General features: G+C 43.4%; 1 protein-coding gene across 4 annotated transcripts in view; it reads right to left on the bottom strand.

Annotated features, from left to right (window-relative positions):
- The window catches only part of LOC138491614 (nuclear body protein SP140-like), a 3,009,150-nt gene that overhangs the window by 2,653,049 nt on the left and 329,384 nt on the right, over positions 1-26,717 (bottom strand). For 3 of the 4 annotated variants that reach the window (XM_069618235.1, XM_069618234.1, XM_069618232.1), the window contains exon 2: positions 24,842-24,977. In XM_069618235.1, coding sequence (XP_069474336.1) covers positions 24,842-24,977 — 136 coding nt within the window. The remainder of the gene's footprint in view (positions 1-24,841; positions 24,978-26,717) is intronic. The other variant, XM_069618233.1, reaches the window with a different exon arrangement.

The following is a 26,717-nucleotide window of genomic DNA, read 5'->3' as shown; positions in this document are numbered from 1 at the left end:
CTAGACTGCAGCAGATCCAATTGTATGTGACGCACAGAGCATAGCTGACCCTGAAAAGGATAGCCAGGATCAGCCAGACGGGTACGCAGGCATGCTCAAAGTGTGGGGAGGTGGACGCAGACCTGGTGGATATGTTTTGGGCATGTGTGGAAATTGGCAGGTTTTGGAGGGAGGTGGCACAATTGTTGGCAAAAGCGGACATTACGTTAGACGTGGAGGCTCCAGGAGCCTGCCTGTTGGAGGCGTTCCCTAGACCCAAACGAGCTAAACATGTGAGGAAACTTAAAGATCTAGCGTATATATTGGCCAAGCAGAGAAAAGCAATGGGGTGGAAAGCGCAAGTAAGACCTGTAGCGCAAGTATGGTGGAGGGACTTGTTCAAATGGGCTAATGCAGAGACTACAGCGTGGCAGGAGGCGGCAAGCAAAGCAGAGGAACAAGCGGAAGGTGGAATTGGAGTATGGAGACAGCTTATCTCAGATTTATCAGCCTCTAAACGTGACACCAAGGAACAAGAAGAGCGCTCCATACAAGTAACTACTGCTGCTCCACAGATCGGTGGAAGTATGTGAAAAGTGGAGTAAGAACCACTGTAGGCCTGAAGTTAGGGGGGAGGGTAAGGAGGGAGGTGGCTAGGGGAGTGAAATATGTTATTGGAAATAATTTGTGTTTGTTTATGTTGCATTTGAAATAAAAATGGTTTAAAAAAAATAACAAAATCAAACCATTCTGGGTAGGGATTCAGGAACAACTGGACAAAATCTTTCTGGGCAAATACCTTAATGATGAAGAGATTTGGCTCTGTGGGATCCGAAACAACAGGCAGTCTCCAAAAGTCAGAAGCATAGTTTTATGATATTACTTAAGGCAGCGTAGCTAGTAGTGGCCTGGAAATGGAAACAAAAACAAGTGCCTCCGAACTTTGGCTGGTTACAGAAGGTATGGAACTTCATATCAATGGAATGGGCAACCCATATGGTTCAAAGGGATCAAGCAATTTTTAAATGCAATTGGGAGGAAGTGTTGAACTATCCACAGAATGACTATGGGCCTCATTACGACCGTGGCGGTCCGGAAATAACGGTGGCGGTAAACCCGCCGCCACCGTTGTTTCCGGACCGCCTGATCCCGACCCCTGCAGGCGGGAGGTGATGTTCCCGCCAGGTCTGACCTGGCGGGTTTAACACCGCCTGCCTGCAGGCGGACGAGGAAACACCGGCAGCATTACAAGATGCTGCCGGTGTTTCCATGATCCCGATTCCCATTGAGTCCCATAGGACTCAATGGGAATGGGGATTTACACCATTCCGCCTCTGTGATTCCCGGAAAACCGGGGTTGTGATGCCCCGGTAATTCCGGGAATCACGGAGGCGGAATGGTAATACGAGTCCGGCGTTAACCAGGCGGTTTTACCGCCTCGGTTAACGCCGGACTCGTAATGAGGCCCTATATGCTCCAATGGTGCCCTAACAAAATACGAATTATGGACATGACATAATGTGATCGAATTGAACATTTAACCATTGGACTAACAATGACAGCCTCCGGGGGTTAGGAGGGAGGGGGCAATGTGTAGGATGTATGTTCAAGGTTGTTATGAAAAAGCCAATGATATATATATATATATATATTCAGTGAAAAAACGTTGTTAAAGGGAGGTTATGGTTAAGTTGCGCTACTAAAAACCTATGAAATTCAGTGAAAAAACTTTGTTAAAGGGACGTTATGGTTCCAAGTAAAACCGAAAAACCCTTGTAATTCGCCAGTTATGGTAAACTAAGCAACCATAACTCGCGCCACTACCGTGCACTGCTAAATACTAACACCCAGGACATCAAAGATGACATCACAAATGTCATTGATGACATCACTGATGACATTACATGTGTGGCTTCCCCTTTTTTCCTTTACTGACATATCTAGGCCACATGGTTTTCTTCAGTAACAGTCAGGAATTAAAAGTGGAAAAGGTAGTATATTTGTAGACTTATCCTTCAAGTATGTTCTTACAATAATTCCCTTAGGGTCCAGTCATATCATATGAAACATATACATAGGGGAAGACACAAGCTTGAAAGATAGCAATGCTTTCTGTGCATTAAAATAATCAGTAGAGTTGTCAGCACTTTCTGATAGTCCTGTTGTTTTTTTATTACTGTACTATCCCTGTATAAGCTCCTATTTTTATATCTTGTATTCACACTACTTTCATTAGAGCCCAGGCACATCCATGTGATATATATACATAGGGTAAGTAGCAGCTTTGAAACAGAACAATCATTTATCTGCATAAAGGTAATCAGTTAGTTAATGAACACTTTTTGCTACTACTGCTGCTGTTTTTCTCTTAGTTCAATTTCTTTGTATATACTCATATTTGTATGTGGTGTTGTCTCTGTGTTTTGTCTATAATAATGCAATTATGTATTAAGTGGGTTTTCTTATCTACTTATCACATGTTTCATAGTATTCAAAAGTCTAATAAGAAAACAGTTATCATTTCACTATTTAACATGGCAAGCTTATGAATATTGCATCTCTATCACGTTTGCTGCACACAATGCCTACGTTTCTACATGAGCATGTTAGTATACTAGATGGACTAATTAGCCCTTGATATTTAGTCCAATGATCCTTCACACTTTATTTTATTAACATTACAATAAGAAACCCTTGTACAGACTTTTCATGAAAGGTAAATGCACATGTGATGTCATCAGTGATGTCATCAATGACATTTGTGATGTCATCTTTGATGTCCTGGGTGCTAGTCTTAGCAGTGCACGGTAGTGGCGCGAGTTATGGTTGCTTAGCTTACCATAACTGGCGAATTTCAAGGGTTTTTCGGTTTTACTTGGAACCATAACGTCCCTTTAACAACGTTTTTTCACTGAATTTCATAGGTTTTTAGTAGCAAAGCTTAACAATAGTAACGTTGACTTTATTTACATGTAATATGGAACATACTGAACCACTTCTACTGAATGTGATGTCCGCAAACATTTTTGATGTCCGTGGACATGTTCGGACAACAGTACCACTACCTAAAAAGTCTGGGGGCGGTATGTTTAATTGTTATACTACAGCATGATAACATTTAAAAACTTCACAAAGTAGTACACATATATATTATATGTAGTAATACATAAGAAATGTAACCCATATATGTACCAAACTAACCATTCATTTAAATACAATATGTTCTAAAATGGAATATACCAAGAGAAGATAAATTGGCTTCCAACATAATTACCTGACAGACACTCCACAACTAAGACCAAGACCGGACCTACAGAGTACTCAGAACATATCTTACCTGAAATAGTAAGTGTACATGATTTTACTCATATCTTTATAAACTTTCTGTGTTAGATTTTAAAAAAATGATTATTATATATTTATTTTTTTCTCACAGAAATGTCTAGTACTCTGGAATGGCTAGAGGAGCACTTCTCACATGACGAAATGTCAGAAAATAGTGAAGCTAATGGTACACACTTTATAATATAGACCATTTAATTGTTTTTATTTTATATATATTTAACATATACATTTCTTTTTGTACAGAGCATACCAAAATAGAAAATACCTCTGAAGAAACTGTTATGGAAAACACGCTTGACAGCTTAAAAGAAAAAATGGATTTATTATTGAGCAATTTTAATAATTTTAAATCTTTTGTTGAGGATCATTTTAAAACAAAAACCTCATACCATTGCCCCACATGTATTTGTCCCCCCTCACCATATCCCAGTCAATTATCCCCAAACCCTCTCCATAATCCAAAACGTTTTGATGAGACTTCCATCCCTTCTTCACCTGATACCAATCATGTTGAAACCCCTAATTCTCCTGTTTTTGTTTCTGCCTCACCTTCTCTGTCATAAATTATTAATATATGTGAAATAAAGTTAATTTTTTATATTGTGTTGTAATTAGTTCCCATTTTTTATTTTTTAAAAACGGACAACGCGGGTGTTCTGAAATGTTCGTAAATAAATGAAAATAGAGGTGTCCTGAAGAACACTATTCCTGTCCGTACTGTTCGCTAGCAAGTTGAAACTGTTCTAAGAACCCAATTGGTGCCCTGAAATGTTCGTAATTAAACGAAAATGGAGGTGTCCTAAAGAACACTATACCTGTCCGTACTGTTCGCTAGCATTTTTAAACTGTTCTAAGAACCCAATTGGTGTCCTGAAATGTTCGTAATTAAACGAAAATGGAGGTGTCCTAAAGAACACTATACCTTTCCGTACTGTTTGCTAGCAAGTTGAAACTGTTCTAAGAACCCAATTGGTGTCCTGAAATTTTCATATTTAAAACGAAAATGGAGGTGTCCTAAAGAACACTATACCTGTCCGTACTGTTCGCTAGCAAGTTTAAACTGTTCTAGAACACACGCGACGTCCAGAAATGTTTGTTTGATGTGTGACGCACTTTTAATTAATTCAGGACCCGAACACTGTCCGTAGAACATCAACGCGCATGCGCAAACCAATGTCCGTGCATTTGGTGTCCTGCGGACAGGAGCTTCCTTCGCGGACATGTTCGCGAAGGGATCATGTGACCGCACCAACGCTAATCGCGTGTTCTGAATGCGGACACTGTTCGTGTCCCCGAACAAATTAAAAGTACATTTTCGAGTAATCCATAATATTTTTCCATAAAAACTCATCATGACACAAGTCCCACATATTAATCCTGAGTTTCTACATATCTTTTGAAACTTTTTGAACCCTTTTTTGTGTTCGATCTGTCCGCGGACAGCGCGCATGTCCGCGAACCGCGTACAAGCACCCCTATAAAAGACCACGCCCTAGAGCTTATTCTCATTGCGTTTCTGGCTATTCTTCAGAGCACAGCTATTTCTCCTGCAACTTGCTGATTACACCATCGAGATGGCATCCCTGGCTGCAGAACTGCCACCTGGTGCTGCACCTGCTTCAGCACCACCCCCACCCCCTCCACCACCACCTTCCCAAGGGCCTGAAGAGGGGAACAGGAGTGAGGATGCAGAGGAGGAAGAAGAGGATGACGAGAATGAGATAGAGGAAATCCCTACTACCCGCACTAGACGTGAGTCTTGGGTGTGGTGGTTATTTTCCATTTATGGGAATGGTCCTAAGGCTTGTGCGAACCGTGTTATCTGCAATGAGTGCAAAATTATACGCAGTCGCGGGAAGCACGGTTCGTACAGCTTTGGGACCACGACGATGAAGCGACGCCTGAGGTCATTTCACTCTGGGGCTATTTGCAAGGTTGCACTCGTACATCTTCCACTCTTCCTCTCTCAGCTCGCCCTTTCTTATCCCTGTGGTTGGTGTCCCCCCCTTTACCCTCCTTTCCCCTCCTCTCCTAGTGTGTCGTGTCTAAAAACCAAAAGAAAATACAAAATAAGGCTCTTTTCAGAGCTGCCTTTAACAGTTAAAAAATAGAAGTGAAAATAAATGAAGCAGGGCCCTTTGTATTTTTGAGAAGTCCGCGGACAGTTCGCAGACATCAAAAAAAATTGGGTTGGTACCCTATCATCATAACCATTGCAATTTTCTCTGGTAGGAAGTGGTGGCTCTTAAAAGAGCCTTTGGGAGGTGTTTGTATGTCAAAAATTATAAATACTTAACACCTACTCAAAATAGATGCTGTAAATCTAAAAAAGGTAGTAATGCATTTTGTTTATTTGTAAAAAAAATCTGATTGCCAGCATAAGTAAGATGGACTCCATCTCTGCGAAAAATGTATGTACTACGAAACATAATATTTTCATTATGAAAATGAGACATGCCAAAATCTCTTAGAAAGGCACAAACAGCCTTATTAACATTGCGCCTTGCTTTTTCCATTCGTGGACCAAATGAAGAAGGACAAAGCCACATTTGTCTCTGTGCAATCCGTAAAATATTACTTGAGAATTAGGAAACATGTCCATGACCTTCCCAAGTCCTTCCTTCATAGGAAATTGCAAAGAAATTCCAGACACATGTCCTAAACTATTCCCTCCACAATGAATTACAATTATGTCTGGATGTTGCTCTGTCTCCAAAGTAGCACAAAGAGGTAGCAAGTCCAACCACTTAATTCCACGTACTCAATGCCAGTGTACTTCCACATGTGGAAATCCAAGATCTACAGCTACTCCACAGCTTTCTGCATGCACCTTTAACCAATGTATCCATGAATCTCCCAAAATCCAAACAATCTGTTTTCTGAAACACACAGCCATAGCTATCTGTTGTTCTGTCAACAAAAAGAGTATCTGAGAAACTCTCTCCTGGCACATCAAAAAAAGGATAGGACGCTCAACAGCTTGATTCCTTCTCTTCAAAGACATGTATGTACGCAGAGAACAATTTTCTCTAACTCTTGCATACGCAGTCACAATTCATAAATCACAAGGTCTTACCCTAGACAAAGCAATGATAGATATTGGTAACAGTCTTTAAAGAAGGCATGAGCTACGTAGCACTATCATGCTTACGTACACTTGACGGTCTATTTCTAATCAACTTTGATGCAGGTAAAGTAAACACTGATATTCCTTCCATTTTAGAATACAATAGACTTCGCTCACTATACACCCCCATCTAAACACATTCTGTTCCACAAAAAGTAAAACATTATAAAAGAAAAATAAATCAAACAGAAATGCAACAGGATGTCAATGCAAATCCTCCAAAGAGAATAAAAGAAACTAATACTTCATCAAATACCAGAAGCAAAAAAGAATCAATTAGGGAAAATAAACCAGGTACTTCTTCAAAGAAGGAAGACAAACTCCAAAAAAAGCAGTCAGATACAGAACTACCTGGTCCATTTAAACTCTCAAATATAGTTGGTTTAAGTTGCTACGCAAATATAGCAATGAATATTCTATTTCAATTACCACCAATTATTGACAACATTTACTTACACAGTACAGACCAATTGTGTTTGCAAATGTTAGTACTTCACAGAAATGCAGCAAACAATCCTGATAACACAAAGTGTTTATGGAATAAGACAAGAATTGGACTACTGTGCTGGAATGGTTAAATTCTCTATAAACTCACAGGAAGATCCACAAGAATTTCTAATGTACTAACTACAAGTACTGGAAAACAAAAACATCCCTATAAATGAAATCTTTCAGATTTCATACATGTGGAAACATACATGCACTCTCTGCAACAATGTGACACAAGAAGAAATCCCCAATGAACGCTTCATATATATATATATATCAATACCAAATTGTGAATCTATTCCATTTCAGCGAATGCAACAAAATGCAAACCATGGTAGATTATGCTCTACCTGCAATTCAGATAATCGCTCCACGTTAGTAATACAAACACATAGTAAATACATAATACTAATGCTTCTACAATACAATGCAGATGGTACCAAAAACAACTGCAAGCTGACTGGATTCACACATGGTCAAATATCACTTGGCAGGAAAACCTTCACAATAGGTATAATCTACCACGCAGGAGCCACAATCAATGCAGGTCACCACACTGCATATATAAAAAAGAAATGTGGATGGTTTGAATGTAATGATAGTACCATTACTCTCAAGCAGAGATTACCAGCAAATCTTACAAACGCTTATTTAATGTTCTTAAAACCAAAATTTGATAAATAAATTGTTCTTAAACCTTAACTAAACTTGTAGTAAAAAAATATAAACTGTTAGAATATTCCAAAAGCTATATAACTGCCCAAAGATTCTACAACTACTAAACAGATAAATGAATACCACTAAATTAGAGCAAAAAACAGTTAGAATACGCCAATTGGTATCTAACTGTCCCAAAATTGAAAAATATCCAAACAAATAAATCAATACCACTGAAACATATCAATAAATAGACAGTTGGAATACACCTACTGGTATCTAACTGCTCCAAAATTTTATAATATCCAAACAAATAAATATGTTACTGCTCCAAAAAAATGCAACAACCCAATGTATTAACCATTAGCCAGAAGCAACAAGTGAACACTGAAAACAAACAAATAAACTGTAGCATAACAGAAAAAGGTTTTTTTTTAAAATCCAACATGGATTGTTTTTTCTCCCACAGACCCAATGATTTTAATAACGAACACAGAAACTGAGAAAATTGCACAGTACTCTGGTTTGTAATCTACTAAATATGAGGGTCCAAAAAATAAATAAATGTTGATTATACAATGTAATAAGTCATTACAAAATACTAATACTAACATGCTATTTTCTTTTATCACAGAAATCAACAAGTAATACATGTACTCCACTTACTAAACCAAACAGTAAGTATATTATACACTCTAGGCCATAGCCACAACCATTGCAGCATATCACACCCATAATATCTTATAACTTTGTTCCTTATAAATTTGTTTTAGACCCAAAGTTATAAGCAACTATAACTGTGATTTGCTGCGGTGGTTGTGGCCAGGGCATAGAGTGTTGGGTGCATGACCAAGTGGTCATGCACCCAACACTCTATGCCCTGGCCACAACCACCGCAGCATATCACACCCATACACTGAAACATTTCAACTATGCCCTATGGAAACTTTTAATGTCCGCGGCATTACCAGTGTTCTTAGAACACTTTCAATTTACCAGCGAACAATACGCACAGCGTCTTCAGGACACCCCCTACGAACATTTCAGAACACCGCGAGAGTTCTTAGAACACTTTCAGCTTGCCATAGACTAATACAAACATTTCAGGACACCGCGTGAGTTCTTAGAACATACCCCCATTTTGTTTATTTGCGAACATTTCAGGACACTGCGAGAGTTCTTAGAACACATTCAGCTTGCCACAGAACAATACGGACAGCGTCTTCAGGACACCCCCTACGAACATTTGAGGACACCGCGTGAGTTCTTAGAACACACCCCCATTTTGTTTATTTGCGAACATTTCAGGGCACCGCGAGAGTTCTTAGAACACTTTCAACTTGCCAGAGAACAATACAGACAGCGTCTTCAGGACACCCCCTACGAACATTTCAGGACACCGCGTGAGTTCTTAGAACACACCCCCATTTTGTTCATTTGCGAACATTTCAGGACACCGCGAGAGTTCTTAGAACACATTCAGCTTGCCACAGAACAATACGGACAGCGTCTTCAGGACACCCCCTATGAACATTTGAGGACACCGCATGAGTTCTTATAACACACCCCCATTTTGTTTATCTGCGAACATTTCAGGACACCGCGAGAGTTCTTAGAACACATTCAGCTTGCGACAGAACAATACCGACAGCGTCTTCAGGACACCCCCTGCGAACATTTGAGGACACCACGTGAGTTCTTAGAACACCCGCCATTTTGTTTATCTGCGAACATTTGAGGACACCGCAAGAGTTCTTAGAACACATTCACCTTGCCACAGAACAATACGGAAAACGTCTTCAGGACACCCCCTACAAACATTTCAGGACACCGCGAGAGTTCTTAGAACACACCCCCATTTTGTTTATTTGCGAACATTTCAGGACACCGCGAGTGTTCTTGGAACAGTTTCAGCTTACTTGCGAACAAAACGGACACATTTTGAGTCCTCAGAACACCACCCATTCAGTTTATTTAGAACATTTCAGAACACCCGCGATGTCCGCAGACAAATCGAACACAAAAAGAAAGTCCACCACATAAAAAAACACAACATTTAACCTATCTCAAACCCTCCCATCCTCCCCAAACACTCCCACACAACAACACACTCTACTAAATACAGATTTCGAACAAACTTTCACTGCGCTGTCCGCGGACGTCCACAAATCCAAGATGGCGGGCGCTACCGAAAATCTGACGCGCTTCATGCTTAACACCGTACAAACAGCGAACACGCCATATGTCCGCGGACGTGACGTAAGCCACTCGGCCAATCAGGACACTGTCCGCGGACCGAACACAGATATCACAATTTTTTCTTTACCTACTTTTTGGTCATTTAAAAAAAAAACTACTGGACGGATTTTCACCAAATTTGCAAAAGCACGCTTTCGGGACCAAGCTGCTGCTCCTGGTCCAAATTTGGTGAAAATCCGTCCAGCGGTTTGGGCTGTAGGCGCAGGCAAAACAAATTTCCCATTCAGTCTATGGAAAAAAAGAAATTTTGGGACCCCCTCTATAACTTTTCCCCCCCTAGACGAATCCTCACCAAACTTTGCAGAAAAATTCAGAGTGGGCCATATACCTCTTTTTGCAAAGTTTGGTGAGGATTTCTCCAGGGGGAGCAAAGTTATAAGCCGCCCAAAAAGTGTTCTTCCTATGGAAACACCAACTTAACCATAACTACATGGCCACTACCGTGGCCATGTAATATATAAATAATACAGGATTCATTGTTCCTTCCATTATCAAATGCCATAGGGCCCAACGAATAAAGGTGTGCCCCAAACCAGATGCAAGAAGGGCCGTAGACCTAAGGGCTTCGCGATAAGTCAGTAGATGCCTAACAGTCTCAATTTGATCACAGCCCCATAAACGGCACAGGGGAGACAACCTTGGGATGTTGTTCCAAGCACCTGTGATTTCAAAGGTCTTAACAGAGTTGGTTTTAAGTTTGAGGTGATCCCAGACCAACGTGTTGCCAACAAATTTTCCAACTTAACTCGGAAAGTGTTCCCGCAAAAAGAATATACTCAGTAAATAAGCCGCTATTGGACTTCATAGCAAGGTTCGCGATATACTGCTCATAATAACAAGCATAAACAGAAGCTTGCATAGCAGTTTTAAACTGTGGGAGTGACCAGCTTAAGGAAACGGCAGGCGCCAAGCCCAACCATTTAGCGGCAATGTTATTAATGCAGTGTAAGGCACTGGCCTGCATGAAGGCAGCTTTGTCCCGGCCGGCATTAAAAATTAATGCTTTCAGGGTGCCAGGCTGTGCATTCACTAGTCTCCAGTAAATATTCAAGCAAGACAACTGCAGTCGAGTCATGGAAAAAAATACACCAAACTCAAGGAAAATGGCCTGCACCTGGGTGCGTGTGGGGAGGCGAATTAGCCTCTTGAGTAGAACACACTCCAATTTCGCCACACACTCTTCACTCACATTTTGCCAGCCTACTGTCAATTTCACAATGAGTGTAAATGGTAAATTGGCACACAGAGGTACTAAGCATCCGCTCACCTTGGCGATTGTAGACTCCAACCGGAAGACTCAAAGCAGATAGGAAGATTTCCCTGAACAAATCCTGACACCCCCGCCCGAGGTAAAGTAACCCGGGTGAGGAGGCAGGACTCCCAGGGAAACCCTCTAATGGGAAGAAAACCCTGGACGACTTCCAAACACGGTGGTCCAGTTGACGGCAGTTGATAGGACTGCTCCGGCAGGAACCCTCAATGGTAACCTCAGAAATCTGATCTGTCGATGTGAACAAGGGGAGAAGCAGAGGAAAGTTTAGAGGAGAGCGCCAGGGAAGAAAAGAAATAAAGAGGTAATGGAAAGCTTCTCACCATCCGAAGATGGATTAGGAGTGATATCCGGAGCTTAAAGGAGTAGGAGAGCTTCGGAAGAATCTAGATCGGGATAAATGGGAATAAGACACTGCGGTAGAGGTACGAGAGCCCCTAGAGAGCGGAAGACTTACTCAGCTGGAAGGGAGGCAGAGACGGGAATCAAAGGAGAGTAATCCGTGGAACCGAAGGCGAGCGGGATGAACGGGGATGGAGAAACCGGGGAGAACACTCTACAGAGGATAGAAAAATACAGGTAAATCAGAATTGTTAGGTTGAAGAGAAAACAAGTGAGTTAGGAGAGAGAGATTCAGTAACGAACTCACGGAGCGCCAAAGGCAGAAGCGACGCAAATTGCCGGTCGCTTGGTTTCCGTATAAAGGGTCACATGATCTCCATGCCACACGTGATCGTCTGTTCGCACGGTATGGGAGCGTGCAACAACTAGACCGCTGCTAGTCGGATGAGGAGAAAGGGAAACCATCCGCCTAGCGGGATGAGTAATCAAGGCACCACACAGACGGGTTCGAGCCCATATAGACCACTTGCGATGATGTGTAACAGTATGCCCCCTCCTCCGGGAGGGCGCCCCGGGTTTACCCGGATGAAGTAGGAAGAACCGTCGTACCAGACGAGAAGCGTGAACCCCAGAGGCAGGTTCCCAAGTTCTCTCAGCAGGAGAATAACCCTTCCAATCAATAAGAAATTGTAAGCGACCTCGATGGATTCGTGAGTCACAAATAGCCGCAACCTCATATTCAGGACCATCATCAGTGAGAACTGGAGGAGGTAAAGATTCCCCATCACGATGAAAACGATCCTGTACTACAGGCTTGATCTGGGACAGGTGAAAGACTGGATGAATCCGAGACCAGGAAGCCGGTAAGGCCAGACGAACAGCAGCAGTGCCTATCTTGGAGAGGATTTGAAAAGGACCAAAGTATTTGGGAGACAATTTAGATGGAACAAAACGACGGGGAAGAAACCTGGACGACAACCAAACAGAATCCCCAACGGTTAAGTTCTGAATGTCTCGTCGATGACTATCAGCATACTTCTTGGCTCGATCCTGAGCTTTTTGTAACGACTGTCTGGCAATCTTCTGCCCTTCATGGATATCAGCAACCAGAGAATCTATACCTGGGCAGCCAGATCCAGAGGGAGACACCGATGGAGCAAATGAAGGATGATACCCATAGGTACAATAGAAGGGAGTGGTTTGTAGAGCAGAATGTAGAGAATTGTTGTATGCGAATTCTGCAAACGGAAGCATTTCCACCCAGTTGTCTTGAGCTGCAGAGATGAAACACCGTAAGTATCCCTCGAGAGTCTGATTCAATCGTTCTGTTTGACCATTTGTCTGGGGGTGAAATCCAGACGAAAGGGCCCGTTTTACCCCTAAAATGTGACAGATCTGTTGCCAATAAAGAGAGGTATACTGAGGACCTCGATCAGATACAATTGTCTCTGGTAGGCCATGGCGAGAAAAGATTTCAGAGAGGAATATCTTGGCCATGGATGGGGCACTGGGTAGTTTTCGCAAAGGAGTAAAATGCGCCAATTTCGTGAAGTAGTCGATGGTGACCATGATGGTAGTCATCTTCGCCGATGGTGGCAGATCAGAAATGAAATCAGTTGAAATTATCTGCCACGGTCGTTCCGGAATAGGCATTCTTGCTAACAGCCCTAATGGGGATGAACGAGGAGTCTTAGCATGAGCACAAACCCTGCAGGCAGCAACATAGTCCTGGACATCAGATCTCATACTTGGCCACCAGAAATGTCGCTGGATGAGCTCCAAAGTGGGAAGGACTCCTCTATGTCCAGCTGCACGTGAATCATGACAGAATTTTAAAACCTCCAGTTGTAGTGAAGGAATAGGAATCAAAACCTGAGTACCATGAAAGTAATAATCTGCTTCCTTGGATAGTTGGTGAAGAGAAGCCAAGTCTTCACAGAGTGATTTATTACATCTGGAGGCTGATTGTATCTCTTGAAGGAAATCAGTCAGAACTGCGATAAAACTAGCGTTGGGAAACATCTTTTCCGGACGAAAGGAAGAAGCTGGGGAATCCTTGCGGGATAGAGCGTCAGCTCTGAGATTATGTCTGCCAGGCCAGTAAACAAACTCTATTCGATAGGGCAAAAAACAATATGCCCAACGTGCTTGCCTGCTGTTAGTGGTGTAAGCGTTTTGGAGAACCTTGAGGTTTTGGTGGTCAGTACGCACCAAGACTGGAAAGGGGGAACCCAATAACAAATGTCTCCATTCTTCGAAGGCGCGTTTGATGGCCAACAGTTCTTTCTCGAGTACAGAATAGTTTGTTTCAGCAGAACTAAAGGTTTTTGATAGGTATGCTACTGGTCTCTCTTCGCCATGAGCAGAAGACTGTAGAAGCACAGCCCCTAATGCATTCTGGGAAGCATCTGTTTCCACTATGAATTGTTTAGATTGATCCGGATTGATCAAAACGGTCTCTGATGTAAACAGTTTCTTCAGAATATCAAATGCTTTCTGGGCTGCTTCATCCCAAACAAATGAAACACCCTTCTTGAGAAGACGGGTCAAAGGAAGGATGATTTCAGAGAAGGATGGGATGAATTTCCGATAAAAATTGGTGAATCCCAGAAACCTCTGAATTTCTTTTACTCCTGTTGGACTGGGCCATTCTATCACTGCGGAGATCTTTCTTGGGTCCATGGCGATTCCCTGGGACGATAGAACAAAGCCCAAGTAAGTGACCTGTCCTTGGTGGAACTCACACTTAGATGCCTTGCAGTAGAGATGATTGGATTGAAGGCGTTCGAGTACAGTATTGACATGATTGATGTGTTCGTCCTTGTTGTTGGAGAAAACGAGAATGTCATCGAGATAAATGATCACATATCGGAATAGAATGTCAGCGAATAAGTGGTCCATAAATCTCTGGAATACTGCTGGAGCATTTACTAACCCGAATGGCATTACGTGGTATTCATAATGTCCGAAAGGAGTGCGGAAAGCAGTCTTCCACTCGTCTCCGGGTGCGATACGGATGAGATGATATGCTCCACGAAGATCTAATTTGGTATACCATGAGGCCCCTCTAACAGCTTCTATAATATCAGTGATGAGTGGCATCGGATACTTGTCTGCGGTTGTTATCTTGTTGAGACCCCGATAATCTATACAGGGACGGAGCTCTTCTGAATCTTTTTTGGGAATGAAGAAGAGAGATGCCCCTGCTGGAGACACTGACTCAGAAATGAGGCCATTCCTCAAATGGGTTTGCAGATAGTCCTTCAATACGGCCTTTTCTCTTTGAGAAAGTACATACATTCGGCCAAAAGGTATAGGTTGATCGGGAAGCAGATCAATATGACAGTCATCTCTTCGATGAGGAGGTAAGGTAGGAAAATCCGGATTATCAAAAACGGATCGCTAGAGTAGATGACAGTCAGGAATCTCAAGATGATTGATGGAGGATACAGTGGGTTTGAGGGTCTGATCCGAAGGTATTCGGATTCCTACTGATTCGAAGGAAAGGCAGTGATGAACACAATAATCCGATCCTAAAAACAAAGTACCAGCAGTCCAGTTTATGAATGGATTATGTAGTCGTAGCCAAGGAAGTCCAAGGATGATTGGGTAATGGGCCGTTCTTATGACATCAAAAACCAGTCTTTCCATATGACCCGAGATAGAACAAATAAGTGGAATGGTTTGTTCTTTAACAGGTCCAGAACTCAAAGGTGTACCATCAACCCCCTGTATCGGAGTTATCAACGTCTTTGGTACCTGAGAGATCTTGTGTATCTTAGCCCACTCTACATCGATATAATTACCGGCTGCTCCACAGTCAATCAGCGCCGGAATACCTGGGATAGTCCTTTCAGACAACTGGATAGAAAGAGAGACGACCACCATGGACTGTTTAGTGAGTGAATCGTCAAGAGACATATTGGTCACATACGGGGAAGTATGTTGTTTGGCACTTACCGGTCTTCCCCTCACGGTAAGGCTTTGAAGTTTTCCGACTTAGGGAAAGAAGGACGGCGAGGGGGAACCAGATGACAATCCTTCAACACATGAGTCGAAGATCCACAATACATACATAGCTTTAAAGACTTTCTCCTCTCCCTTTCGGCAGCCGTAATAGGTCCACGGATGGTCCCAATTTGCATGGGTTCTTCCGATGAAGACAAACTTTTTTGAAGCGAATGGGACTGATCCAACTGAAATCGTGTTGTTCCTTTCCCTTTCTTCCTTTCATATGCCCTTTCATGCATGCGATAGTCAATTTGCATGGCTAGGGTGATCATGTCGGCTAGATTAGCAGGACGAGGAACTTTAGAGACTTCATCTTTAAGTTCGTCTGTAAGACCTCTCCGAAATAATGTAAGTAGACCTTCATCTGGCCATCCTAGTTCAGAGGAGAGTTGTTTGAACTGTGTGATGTACCAGAGTAATTCTTTGTTTCCTTGTTTGAGATCTAAAAGGCGTTCTTGTGTGGCAACTGTTATCTCCTTTCTTCCGAACATGGTTTTGAGGCTATTAGTAAAGGCAGCGTAAGAATCGAGAATTGCATTGTTGGAAGTAGCTAGAGGGGTTGCCCAAGCCAAGGCTGGTCCCGAAAGACGTGACATCAAATATCCAACCTTATCTTTGTCGGTCGGAAAAAAGCGAGACTTAAATGTAAACAAGACGGTACAACTGTCAAGGAATTCCTTTAATTTGTAGGGATCCCCGTCGTACATAAGGGAATGCACAGAGGACGGAGGGGTATCGGAAAACACTCTGTCTACATGATTACGTAGTTGAGCATTGTCTTGTTTCAGGGATTGGACTTCTAAAGACATGGCCTGCATGGCTGCCATTAACTGCTGCATTTGTTGTTCCATTTGGAATAACAATCGCCAAGAGCAATACCGATAGTATCTTTTTTAGGGCGTCGCTTACTGTCAATTTCACAATGAGTGTAAATGGTAAATTGGCACACAGAGGTACTAAGCATCCGCTCACCTTGGCGATTGTAGACTCCAACCGGAAGACTCAAAGCAGATAGGAAGATTTCCCTGAACAAATCCTGACACCCCCGCCCGAGGTAAAGTAACCCGGGTGAGGAGGCAGGACTCCCAGGGAAACCCTCTAATGGGAAGAAAACCCTGGACGACTTCCAAACACGGTGGTCCAGTTGACGGCAGTGGATAGGACTGCTCCGGCAGGAACCCTCAATGGTAACCTCAGAAATCTGATCTGTCGATGTGAACAAGGGGAGAAGCAGAGGAAAGTTTAGAGGAGAGCGCCAGGGAAGAAAAGAAATAAAGAGGTAATGGAAAGCTTCTCACCATCCGAAGATGGATTAGGAGTGATATCCGGAGCTTAAAGGAGTAGGAGAGCTTCGGAAGAATCTAGATCGGGATAAATGGGAATAAGACACTGCGGTAGAGGTACGAGAGCCCCTAGAGAGCGGAAGACTTACTCAGCTGGAAGGGAGGCAGAGACGGGAATCAAAGGAGAGTAATCCGTGGAACCGAAGGCGAGCGGGATGAACGGGGATGGAGAAACCGGGGAGAACACTCTACAGAGGATAGAAAAATACAGGTAAATCAGAATTGTTAGTTTGAAGAGAAAACAAGTGAGTTAGGAGAGAGAGATTCAGTAACGAACTCACGGAGCGCCAAAGGCAGAAGCGACGCAAATTGCCGGTCGCTTGGTTTCCGTATAAAGGGTCACATGATCTCCATGCCACACGTGATCGTCTGTTCGCACGGTATGGGAGCGTGCAACAACTAGACCGCTGCTAGTCGGATGAGGAGAAAGGGAAACCACCCGCCTAGCGGGATGAGTAATCAAGGCACCACACAGACGGGTTCGAGCCCATATAGACCACTTGCGATGATGTGTAACACCTACTGCCACGTACATAATAATAGGGCTAATCCTGGCAGTGTGTAATTTCGCCAGGATCCCAAGTGAACAACTGCCTCCAGAGCGGGCCAGTTTGCTCAAACACAACTTCTCAGCTTAACATGGTCCAAGTGGGAAATACCCTGAAGGCCAACATCAAAGTGGATTGCCAAGTATTTATATTCACTAACCACCTCGAGTTTATTTCCCTCGAGGTGCCAGGTCGCGGTGGACTTTTTATGGCCAGGAGGATGAAACACCATGACCTTTGTTTTGTTAATATTAAACATGAGTTCTAGGGAGTCCGAGAAGGTTTTTAACAGGTCCAAAGAGGCCTGTAGGCCATGCCGGGTAAGGTCAAACAGTGCAATGTCATCTGCATAGCCCATCGATTGGAGCGGAAAGTTGCCCAACTTCGGGGGATCAATAATACAGTTTGTCTGGCCCCCAAAATGTGGCGTGGATTTATTCCAATAATTTGGGTATTCAGACAATGGGAAGCTTCATTAAATAAATACAATCTTGTCTCAATAGCATTATGCTTTAGAGTGTCTAGCCCCACCATTACCCCAACGGGGGGCTGCTGTTGGTGGAAGCTGCAGTGCGTGGTCTACCTCTGGTCTTTTGTAGATGGTATCCCTGCCTTGTCCTCTTTCCTAGTCTTAACCTGGGCTGGGGGAGTTCTATCATGTGCCACCACCTGAGCAGACATTCTTTTCTGATTTACTGAAGTAATCTCTAATATGTTTGTGGTCAGTAATTAAATTAGAATCTGGCATCTTCTGAGAGATAACAGGTTCCGGGTTATTACAGTAATGGTCCCTCTTCTCCATTCAGGCCTTCTTATATATGTCCAATACTACTGGCCCTGTGGATTATTAAACACAGGCATAATGCTTGTGCCTTACTGCTGCAGTCCAGATGTGTTTGGTGACCAGAAAATCGATCAACAGTAGGAAAGTATTTTTTACATCGGACCCCATTTGTTTTAGGCATCTGTGATTTGTTGAAGAAAGACCTAAATGTCTGGACCGGCAGAATATAGCAGCAAAGTTTCCAGCAGGTAAAATGGAAGCAGCAGGACTGTTGGAGAGGTTTGCCTTTGTTGCCTATTTCAGAGAGAGCTTCAGCTTTTCCAAAGTGTTCTCCTGGTAGACAGCTAATTGTAATTTTGAATTGCAACAAGAACAACCAGTTTAATTAACTGCATGATAGTAATTCTACCCTCTTTACCACTCAGTCAGGATGGTAGAAAGTGGTTGGTCCAGGTCTGGGTTCCAAAGGATGACAGAAGCTTGAGAAACCTTGTTTTTTCACCTTCTATTTGACAGGCTACCGATGGAAGGGGTTGGATAAGTAAAGTAAGGCGGGAATAAAAGGAATGCAAGGGACAGGAATTGGTGTTAGGATGAATTCTCATTTCTGTGCTAATTCCCTTCAACCTTAGAGGCCCCCAGCTCTTTTGCTGGACGTTACAAGGTTTGATTGTCTTCTCTTGAGGGATAATACAGTGCACTGGAAGGGCTACCCAGATTCGGCTGAGTGCCCAGTGTGTGGGTACAAAAAGGAAGATTTGACTCATTTGCTATTGTCTTTCAAAGGGTACGAAGGGATCCGAAGAGCCGCGTTATTATGAGCGTTGAGGGAGGTTAAAATTCGTCAACATAGAGCTGCCATTTTATTTCTTTTGTGTGCCGACTCTGTTCAGGTTGCTTGGACCTTACTCTCCCTCTTCAAAAGAGCAATGTATTTTAGAAAGGAGATATTGAGGCTACAAGGTGAATAATGCTGTGAGTTTTATTTTGGATTGTAATGGGAATGGGAGTTATATGCTGTAGACTGTTTTTTATGGCGTGTGTAACAAAGAATCAGTGAATTAGATTGTATGTGGATTGTTTTATCACAGTGTATATGATATGCATTATGTGGGTTTCAGTGATGAATGTAAATTTCTGGGACAGGCTTTTTACCAACTATCAAGTGTGATCATTGTTGTGTATGTTTTATGTGGGTTTCATGGATTTCATGACTTTTTAATTTTGACCCTGGAGTGAGTGAGACCTTTTTCTCACTCCCTAATGTGGTTTAACCTGATTTGGATTATGTGTTTCCACTGTTTTTGGAGTCTGACAAACTACATAGGCATCTACTTTTTGTATGGTGACACCCAGCACCTTTAGTGCAGTGTCCCAGAGAAATCCTTTAGATTTCTCACAAGGTTTAAATACCCTTTCTTGTGTGAACTACTGTCCCCAAGAATAGTAAAGTGAAATTGACTTTGCTTACCTTTTCTCTTTGTGGGTCCAGCACACACCATCTTATGTGGAGTGCTGGGGGGTTACCTAGTAGCCCCTTATCCTGCATTCTCATGTAACATTTTTTATGTTACCCTCACTACTTTAAAATGGCTGATGGCAGTAGTTTTATTTTCCTACCATTGTGCTTTTCTACCGCAGGCTGAATCCTCAACCCTTGGGTGATCATTTTGTCAAAATGGCCCCAGTCGTCTTTTTTCACCATTTTCTATTTGTGAGGTCTTTCTTTGGTTTGAGTCCTTTGAGCCAGGTTTTAGCCCTTTGTTCATTTTGCCTTTGGCGGGCTTCAGTCCTGAAACACTCCTCTGGCTCCAGTGTGTCTAGAAAGGCAGGATGTGAGGGAGGTTCCCGAAACTCCCCTATCCTTTGTCTCTGGGATTGCATAAATTCAACCAGTCCTGATTGAGTGACAACCTAGGCTGTGCATGAATGGGTGAAACCTGCTTAAAAGGCAAGGGTTTTGGGACTAGAGTCAGAGTCGACCACTAGGAGAAACACCCGATGAAGAAACTGTGAACTGAGTGCCAGGCGTCGAGAAATCTGTAGTTGAGTACAGCATCTGCAATCCGTTCAGAACCTCCAGGTGTCTCCTAAGGACCCTCCAGAAGCAGGACGACCAGAGCTCGAGTCCCCTCACCAGATTGCAGGACTCAAGGAGTGAAGGAAGCCCAACCGGTATCCGAGATCCGCGGCGGTGCTGTTTACTGCGCGCTGAAACCACAAAGTGCAGCTGGACTGAAAAGAGCCCATAGCTACCGAAAACCTCCAAATTGCTGCCGCAGGAGTCCTCCAGACGTCCTCCCTCTTGTCCCCACGACTGAGGCTCAGGAACCCAGAATCTGCATCGCTGCAACAGGACAGAATCCAGCTGCACCACTCTCCTTCAAACCGAAGGTACTGTTTAGACTTGGGGTACTTACCTCAGTGTCTTTAGCTGTGCTCTTCTCAGTTAAGACTTGCATTGGCTTCTTTTGTTGAAGTTGATTCCAACTCTGCTTTTCACAAGTGTAACAGCTGTGACCCTAGAGGTGATTTCTACAAAAACTCTCTAACTTTGTGCAAGACTTTTTATCTAAGAAGTGACTCTGCTCCATAGACTGTGCTCCAATCGACTTTGGCTGTCCTGGCGCCGTGCAGACTCTTCCAGTCCATTGACTTTGATATTTCTGTCCCTAATAGGTGGTAACTTGTTTTTAGACTGTTAATGCTGGGAAAGGCTTGTCTAGACTTCATTGGAAGATTTAAGCATACTCACATGCTGTGAGAACCTGTTTAACCTTTTTCCTTCATTTAACCTTTCCTTTCTGTATGTAACCTCAGAATCTGCAAAGTATAACTAGTGATATATAAATGCCATTAATGTCCTTTTGAATGAAGTCACCTGCGGGTGTAGGAAGTGTGTAAACATCATCTATAAAGAGTATCCATTAAACGTATGCTGATTCTGGAAAAGTATTTTAAAGTATATTTTATTGTAAGTATATTTAATTGATACATATCTTGCCCTTTTTAAAGAGTGCTTATTTAAAAACGTATGTTAAATAAATAACTATTTATAACTGAAACCTTGAGTGTAAGGGTTACTTGGCTACTTGTATTTGTGAATTTCATTGCTACAGCTCTACAGCTCACATTTACCACCCTTGAGATAGGCCTGGCTGCTCAGTTACACTACCAACTTGTGTAGTACAGACCTATACCAAGAGGTGGGTTACCTAATACCAATCAGATAAGGGTTGTGTAGTCTCACACAGTGTTACTACAGAAATTCTTACCTAACAATAGGTTTCATGGAAACCTGGGGGACCCTGATTCAGGTGGGAGGCCAGGTGGTAGAGTGACTCTGAGCCAGTAAGGGGTGGGAAAAAGGTCTTGATAGGAATCGGGCAGTGCCTGGGAAGTGAGATGCAGAGCTGTTCATGGAGCTGAAACCTATTCCGGTGTTAGAGGGGTGAGCTAGAGGTGCTGTGGTAACCGTAAATGGCACCATCTTTCACTGTTATGGTGGCTAAAGGTGTGCAGTTGGATCCAATGTTTTCACGCATAGGGCAAAGGCCAAGGAAGACCCAAAATGCACCATTGCTCTCTGTTTAAAGAGGGGGGCCTAACTAAAGTCTAGAAAAACAGACGCTGGAACCCATCAATGTTATCTGCTTCTTTCCCGCAATCGCCATCAGCTCAGTTGTTCTAGATTCTGGGTTCCAAGGGTGGCACCTCCAGCCCTAGATGAGCCCAATGGCTTCTTGGTCAGGAACCCGATTTCTCTGATCAATTCTACCTGTCTTCTGCCTATGTCGGCCAAAGCCTCCTCCTGCAACAGGGATTGGATCAAAGCCACAAGATCGCTAAAGTCCTCTACAACAATAAGTTCCAGGATGCGTATGTTGGCCACTCTAGAACAGTAGGAAGATAGATTTTATTCTTGTTGTTCGAGGGGTGAGGATCCCTAGCTTGCACTCGACTGAGACAAAGGTGAGCCTCCCTGGTATCCGACTTGTTGTGACGTCCCTCAAGGGATGCCATGAGTTACCTCACTGCCATGGAAAACCAGTCTGCAACCCTCTTCTCCACACCTGAATGTTTCCACATGTCTTTATTCTGCTCTACTCCCCAGAGTACTTCTCTCCCATCCTAATTTCTGGTGTCACTGGCAAGTCAAACCTGTCATGTATTGCCCAGATAGCCAGCCTCCCCTTCTTCTGCCATCACATGTTCTTCTTCTGTGTCTGTGTACATCAGGTCCAGATGACGGACTGTCTCCCCCTTCTTTGCAATCCTTTATGAGCATGAACACCCAAGTGGCATGACATGTGCTTGCTGCACCTCCATATACACCTTTTGTTCCTCATTCCTGCCAGTTGTCACCTCTCATTCCTATCAGTCAACAGCAGCTCTGGTTTTTCGACTCCTACTATCGCCCAATCGCCTTCCTCCGCAAGCACGGCTCTGCCAGGGCTAGCGAATGCAAACTTCAACATTCAGCACCCACTGATACCAGGGCGCCCAGCATTGTAGCCAGTTTGCCTCTAGTGTGCTTTGTGAATGAGAGGAACAGGGTGGATGGAGATCTACCCTGAAGTGCCATCTCCAAACACCTTAACCAGCCACTACCGAGCAGAATCTCCAACTGGAGCTGCTGAGAAGGGCACAGGCAGTGGAGCCTCTGAGCACACCACCCTGGTCACCAGCTTTCTCTGGCACCCAGGATCAACCTTTTTATGAGATCAATGGGGAATTACAAGATTTCCCCTGTTTTCTGTCCTCAGCAGGACCTTAGCCCAGGTAGACAGTATCAGAAACCTATGCTTTCTTGTACACAGACCCTTATTTCACAAACTAGCAGTAAGGCAAAAACTGGCCCACTGCAAATATGTTTTTTCAAAGACTTTTTACACCAGGGCAGTCTTTGCACTAGTGCTAACACAATGTACAATAGAAATGGGCTGATGCAAAGTTTCTGTAATGAAGGACCTGATAACCCCCCTTCTACCTTGAACAAATGAAAGAGGTACTTTGGGAGCCAGGTGAGCACGGCTCAGGTGCAGGGTAAAAAGGTGCACCCCTGTGTGTTCTGAAACGGAGTTCGAGGTCAGTGCAGGTGTAATGTAGATAGCTGGCCGCGTTAGAGATGTAGACTCTTCACAGAGAGACAAAGACATTATATAATGCTGAGAGCAAGAAACAGAAACTATGACACTGCGAAAGCGTTCACACATGATGTATGGCCACAGCAAGTCAGGCCTCCAACTGGAGGTATTCATCGAAACAAGTCAAGACTTCGCCCAGAGCAATTCTTCACAGTAGGTCAAGAATTGCGCCAAACTAGAGCCTGTATGTCCCCTCATTTCAACCAGCTGCAGCTATAGCTGACATCCCCCTCCCTCTCGAATGATTCTTCCCCACTTCAAGAACAAAGTGTGAAGGTTACCACAGTTACCACCTGGTCTAGACTTTCACCCCTGTCATACTCTAAAGGGGAGACACCCGGCTTCTTTGACAGTTTCCTGAGCTTTGCTTAAATGGCAGTAATATGTCGGGTTCCCAAACCCAAAAGAACCAGTTCTACATAGTGCTTAGCCTATTTCCAAGCACTTGACACATTCTTATTTTTAACCTGAGGATACATTGGTATGGTTAGGGATAAATGACTAGCTTTCGTTTATAACTGAGCTTGCCCTGGACATTATCTCCTCTATATCTGTATTCCATCTCAGTGCTTGTTGATTATGGCATGCTAGGCCAACTCTTAGAGTAAGCATTGCACTGTGGCCTTGCTACCCAGTGACATACAACCCTCACAGACCCTTAATTGAGCTAAGGTGCTCTGGCAGCTAGGTAAGTATGTGCTAATCCTTCATATGTGCACCCACGCCTATCTGATAATGGGATGTATCGCAGCATTATTCACATAAAGCGTGGACATGCATGGTGCTGCCTTCTAGCATAAATAGTGGAACTAGAATATATGACATATATTAAACAGGTCTAGATCAAATATAGTGGAGACATAAAAGCGTGGCAGCAAACAGAGCTGGAAACTAAATGGCCCCGATTTACACAAATGTTTTCAATGGGAATTTCCCATGTTAAAACATTTCTGTAAATCAGGCCCGATATGTGCAACCGTGTTACAATAAGAAGACAATGTGGGCTTGGTGAAAAAGTGGGCCTGGTGGCATTGTTTTTTCTCAGGTATGAAGAGAAATAATAAGAAAAGAAAGTAAAGTGTGGCAATGATACTGCTCAAAGCACTGTACGCTTTCTGTGGTACACAAGTCCTGTGAAGAGAAATAGTTTTGTTTACAGTTTGTTCATTCAACACGGGAAACTGTCCGTTGCAGACATGGGCGTAATTTTAGGGGGAGACAGGGGTGTTTGTCCCCCCCAACTTTCATGGCACACCATTGTGTACCCATTCATTTGGCTGGGGCACCTTTTCTTCAGATGTCATGTCCCCCCCAACATTTTCTGCAAAGTTACTCCACTGGTTGCAGAAATACATGAACAAATCTCAAACACAATGTAAAAGTCTAACACTTTTCTGCAAATGAGAATGTTCTTCCATTCATTTGTAAAAGTATGCGCTGTCAGTGTGTATCCTTGCATCTGTGTAAAGAAGACATGTAGCTTTCAGGGTGTGAAGGAGGCTGTGCATGAGAAAGAGGATGGCAAATAAATCCTGCTCACCGTAAACAGACTCTGATCTATGATGTTATGATCCAGCAATCCGTGGAGGAAAGGGAAACGCTTTGTTACTGCTAAGGAGATTGCCACCTTATGCTCCACGAACACCCTCTGCAGCCTCTCTTCCTCCGACATCCTGCTGGGTGGAAGCAGACATAAATTAAGACCCATGTGACAGGGCAGGTCAGCCAATACAGACTTCATTAAAGGACAGTGTAACAGTCACATCTCAGCCAGTGCATCAAGACCCCGGGGGCGTTGCAAGCTCAGCCACATTACAGGCTTCATATGAGGCCATACGCGCATGATGGGCAGATACTATATAGAATTAGCACCCGAAAATGGCCGGCCAACCAATTAGGGTGCTTGAAAGAAGGGCATTACCAGCAGGTACAAGCCTATGCTCAGGGGAGTATCCAGCATTGCAAGAGTGGGAGGGAGGGGGGGGGAGAAACAAGAAAAAAAGTCCTGCTACTTTCCTCCCAAATGCAGTGCACGCAATTCCATATGGTCTCATTCGCGACCACAAACCTCCCACCCCCGCCCCAATCTACCTTTTTTGGTAACATTAGTGGCAGAGGGCATTTTAACACATAACAACAAAAATAAAACTGCAAATCATTACAGATGCAGGGAACTCATCTTTCAGAGCTCTGTCCAGGCGCTCTGGGGCAAAATATATACAAACCTCCTAATTTGAATATGGATTGCACCAACAGAAGTGACTTCACAGAAAAGGACATCGCATCAGTCTTTGATACTTTGATGCACCATGGAAGTGACTTTAGAATACGTTGCCATAAATAAGACAAGTGGCAAATAACTTTGTGGTTCAAAATACCTAAATTGCACGATTGCTATATATGGAGCAACTTGATAGTCAGGCTTTTTGGTTAATGGTGGAACTGGGATTTGGACAATTGAAGAAACTGACCACATCTTCACAGGTTTTGTTGATATAGATATTTATTAAGGTTTCCCTTTGCATTTCATGTGCTTAAATAATACTTTATTTGTAGCAATGCCTGGGAAGCAAAGCACATTACACAATGAACTATCCTTTCATAATTAGATTTCCATTATATACATCATCATAGAAATATGTTGAGCAATAAGAGTATGGTTTTAGTTGTATTCTCCCCATCCTGCATGCAAAGTCATAATAGCATCATGCAGGTTAATGTGAGCCTAATCCCACTTGGGTAAAGCCATAGTCATTATTTCACTTAGGTATTAAGCGTGTTATAAAAAAAACACAAATAAATAAAGCATGCAACATTATGCACCCTTTCCTTCTTACTGCTGATCACTCCCTTCCATGCACATTTCTAAAGGGACAAAAGACCCTAATAGTCCCCCTCCCTCCCATCAGTGCCTAATGGCTCACATTGAAATGATCTGTTGACACAGAGGAACGTGAGAGCCCCTCTGCTGCCTGGAGCTCCTTGGGACATTGTCCTGGCAGCAGGACACCTCTCCCATTCAGAAAGGGTAAGTAAGGTGTCCTCCTGCCAGGATAATGTGCCTCATTAAACTATGCTGTCCGGAAATAGCGGTGCCGGTCGCTGCGTACTAGCACCTTTTTCCGGTCCGGCATACTCCGAGTTGAAATGCCGCTAACACCGTCACCTCAAGTGACCCACCATATCAAGCAACACTGTGCCCGGAATCTGCAGAGAGCCACTTCTGCCAGGCCTGAGACACCGGCATGGCATTAGTAAGTGCACATTCCAAGCTCCACGTACAAGCAACCACCGTCATGGACGTGCCAATAGCGCCGTGAACACTGTGCCTGAAACACTGGCATCGCAGACCAGGCGTTAAGTACAGTCAGGTGTGTAGAAACATGCCACAGGTGTCCAAAATCAGCCCAGGGGGC

Source organism: Ambystoma mexicanum, chromosome 10 (assembly GCF_040938575.1).
Source record: "Ambystoma mexicanum isolate Mex_15411 chromosome 10, UKY_AmexF1_1, whole genome shotgun sequence".
Taxonomy (NCBI): domain Eukaryota; kingdom Metazoa; phylum Chordata; class Amphibia; order Caudata; family Ambystomatidae; genus Ambystoma; species Ambystoma mexicanum.
This window is presented reverse-complemented; position numbering and strand designations above follow the sequence as displayed.